Genomic DNA, 3,356 nt, shown 5'->3' on the forward strand with positions numbered 1-3,356 from the left:
TAAAGAACCCGCCTGTGGTATTCGATAGGAGTAGGAACCTTGGCGCTCCGCCACAGGAGGCTAAATTGCCCGACCCTACCAATCCCTCCCCTTTTGCTAGTGGCATTCGATGTTTGTCGACCCTGTTATCCTTGTGTCCCATCCAATTCATGTTCATTTTATCCATTTCATGCTCATCGTCTGAATATAGCTGAAATATTGCTGCTCGGACATTAAACCCCAACAATCAATCAATCAATCTTACCATGTATATAACAATAAGTGTCAATCATCCGTTCCTTGTGGTCTTGCCAATGATTCAAAGGGTGTTTGATGGTTGCTTTCGAAACAATAAATAATAATGGGTATAGAAATATCATGCAAATGGTTTCTCCTGCCTTGCAGTTTGCCATGAGAATATTTTTTGTACTTAGTATTAGGCAAAACTTATCCAAACACTTCGTATTACAACTGCATTCATTCATTTAACTTGACACTGACATACATTAAACCATACGATGGATACTAGTGTGTCTCCTTACACTTTTTTTGAGAAAATGAGTTTCTGTTTGCAATATAATCATCGCTATGAAATTTAAGCAAGCGACATAATTGAAGCTAGCAAACAAAACCAAAAATATGTACTAAACGATGGTCGGGATTTGTTTTGGTAAGGCGCTTACACTTTAGTTTTAATATTACTGACTCAAGTTGGAGAATGACTGTTGTGAATATTTTGTTGATTACAATGACCAACAATGATAACTGAACTGCACTAATGAATAATACAACTAATTTGACAAGCACTTATTTCAGAGTAACTTTGTACATCTCACTTACTTTCCAACACGAGCCAGAATAATGGCATTAAATTTGCATATTATACATACACTGGGATATGCACTTTCGACGATCCCATTGTAAGAAGCAACATATTAATTGGCTTTAAAGAGAAAAGTAACCGCCAAGTCGAGATATTAAGTCGCCATGACAAGATAAGTAAACCGCTATGGCCATATAATCAGTTTCAATGGCGAGATAGTAAACAGCACTCGCGAGATATTAAATTTAAGCCAGATAATTTTTGGCTGCGACAAGAGTTACATTGAATTTGTATCCAATTAAAAAAGATACAGGACGTTAACTACTGCATTTTGAATGCAGAAACATAATTGAATACATTACCTCACATAACTCAAATCTCTAGTGCTCTCTCTGAGTATCACTATCAGTCTCGTTTATCTAAATTACCCTAAATATATAGCATTTGAACTCTATAATCAAAATGATAAGGGATGTAATATGCAACAAAAATAGACCATAAATTAAAATGGCCATCACACGATGCAAACTCGGTTAGAACAAACACTAGACTCTGTTTACTGAGTGATGAGAGAAAAATGATATGTTTTACCAAGTGAAATCGAAGACTCGTTTGATTTCCCAAGTGAACATTATTATTTAAAAGATTAGTTGTTGATTGTTGCCTATTTTTCATTAGCAAGTGTTTATATTTATGTTCCCAAATTGTCACATTATCTGCACGTTTCCAAAAATGTCAGTAGCTGTTTTGAGATGAAATTACTTGAAAAGGGTATAAGAACATACTAAATTGAATACAGACAGGTTTAAGAATATGGACTACCTTGAAATTAAGATACCACTGAAGTTGTTTATATTTATATACAGCTGAAAATATACAAAACAATCTCAACAATCGTTGGTGAGTATTTTATCAAAGTGTACGAATAATAATCAGTGATGTTAAGTCAGATAAATACAAAATATAAAAATTAGATTTTAATATATTAACGAAATTTTACTGAAAGCACTAGTCCTTCCTCTAGTTTGCAGAAAAAAATAAAACATGATGGCATTTGAAAAATATAGTTTATTAACTTAAGCGAAAATTATTTACAGTAACAGTGGCTACATTTTACATTGTACATGTAGTTGTTAAATCAAACAGAAAATTCATGTCCTTCGATCGGTCGTTTAATTTTAAGATTATCCTCTTTTTTTATTTCTCCATTTACTTTCTTAACCATGATTTCCTTGTGAACTGATATTTTCCAAATAATGATCGAAGTTTATATGATCTTCTTTCATCAAAAAACTGTTTTGCTTTTGTTACTACCTTATCAACTTCTTCTTCGCACATTTTCTGTTCTTCGTCATCAAAATTGTCTTCACAGAAATCATCACCTCGTTTTTCTGCACACCCTAATATATCATGTTCATCCCGACAATTAGCTTCGACATCTCTAATCGCTTCATCGATTCCATCAATAATTGCTACCACATCCTTATTCAGTGGTTCCTTTGTTGCTTCTTGTATTTTCGATGTAACGCATCCAACGTCTTTTTCTACGCAACCGGAGATTATTTCGATCATATAGGGCATATATAGTTTTCGATCTTTTGCATCGACTTCCAAAACATCAAAAACCAGATCGGCAGCAAATTCCAAAAGTTGGTCGTCAACATCTTCGCTTTTTTTAGTTAAAAAACTTTTCCCACTGACAGCACCAATGGCTACAACAACGATCAAAAGAAGATTCATCTGGAAAAATGAAAAACGCTGAATTTATAAGCAAGTCAAACAACACTTTCTAGGCCATATACGATACAATTTTATTTTTATATCCTATGCACACAGAAGTTTATGTCGAATGTAGCTATGAACAAAACCTTAACAGAGATTTGCAAATTTTAAATCAAATAAAGTGTGTGTATATTTTATTCAATAGCCGATCTTGTTGAAAACAACTGGCCATTAATTGTACTGTAATGTTTGAAAGTTCACTTAACTTACCTTGATTATTTGTATAACCAGGAGGAGTGAGTACAAACTATCAGTCGTCTCCTTTTATACACCTTAAAACAGTTAAGCATGCAGTTTAAGTATCAATCAGTGGGGAATCCGAATTCAATTGGATAATTGAAATCTTGTTATGACAACAAGACAAAAAAATGCATGACTTGTTCGTTATACGCACTTAATTGTCTCAAGGCTAAAGTTTTATTCTTTTACAGGTTATTTTTGGTATAAATATTAGTGAATAATGTTCAAAGGAGTATCATAAACTGCACACGCTTGTATTTACTTCTTTTCTTTCTGCAAATATTTAATCTTCAGTAGTCTTAATTCAAGTTCACCCTATGTTGAACTCTTAACCTTTTTTACGTCATCCCAATTACCCAACATGCTGGTTTCTGTTATACAATCAACCACTGGCTTGTATACCCTTCGTTCCCTGTACAGGAAGCACCGGAAAAGTGTATATTGGACACATTATTGGTCAACTGACTCAAATCATTGCCTTCATTATTCGTTTCTTAAACATTCTCAAGTCAAACTTTTTTCTCTAAGTCAG

General features: G+C 33.5%; 1 protein-coding gene across 1 annotated transcript; it reads right to left on the reverse strand.

Moving 5' to 3' along the window:
- Positions 1-1,850: 1,850 nt before the first annotated feature.
- LOC148598805 (uncharacterized) lies at positions 1,851-2,946 on the reverse strand. Its single transcript, XM_088561840.1, has 2 exons — positions 2,795-2,946; positions 1,851-2,542 (listed from the first exon to the last, which is right to left on the reverse strand). Exon 2 carries the CDS (start codon positions 2,540-2,542, stop codon positions 2,012-2,014), a length of 531 nt encoding a protein of 176 aa, XP_088417966.1. The 5' UTR covers positions 2,795-2,946; the 3' UTR covers positions 1,851-2,011.
- Positions 2,947-3,356: the final 410 nt, after the last annotated feature.

The sequence above is a fragment of the Perna viridis genome, chromosome 14 (genome assembly GCF_037379345.1).
Source record: "Perna viridis isolate PV_CMFRI_1.1 ecotype Kerala chromosome 14, ASM3737934v1, whole genome shotgun sequence".
Classification (NCBI taxonomy): Eukaryota; Metazoa; Mollusca; class Bivalvia; order Mytilida; family Mytilidae; genus Perna; species Perna viridis.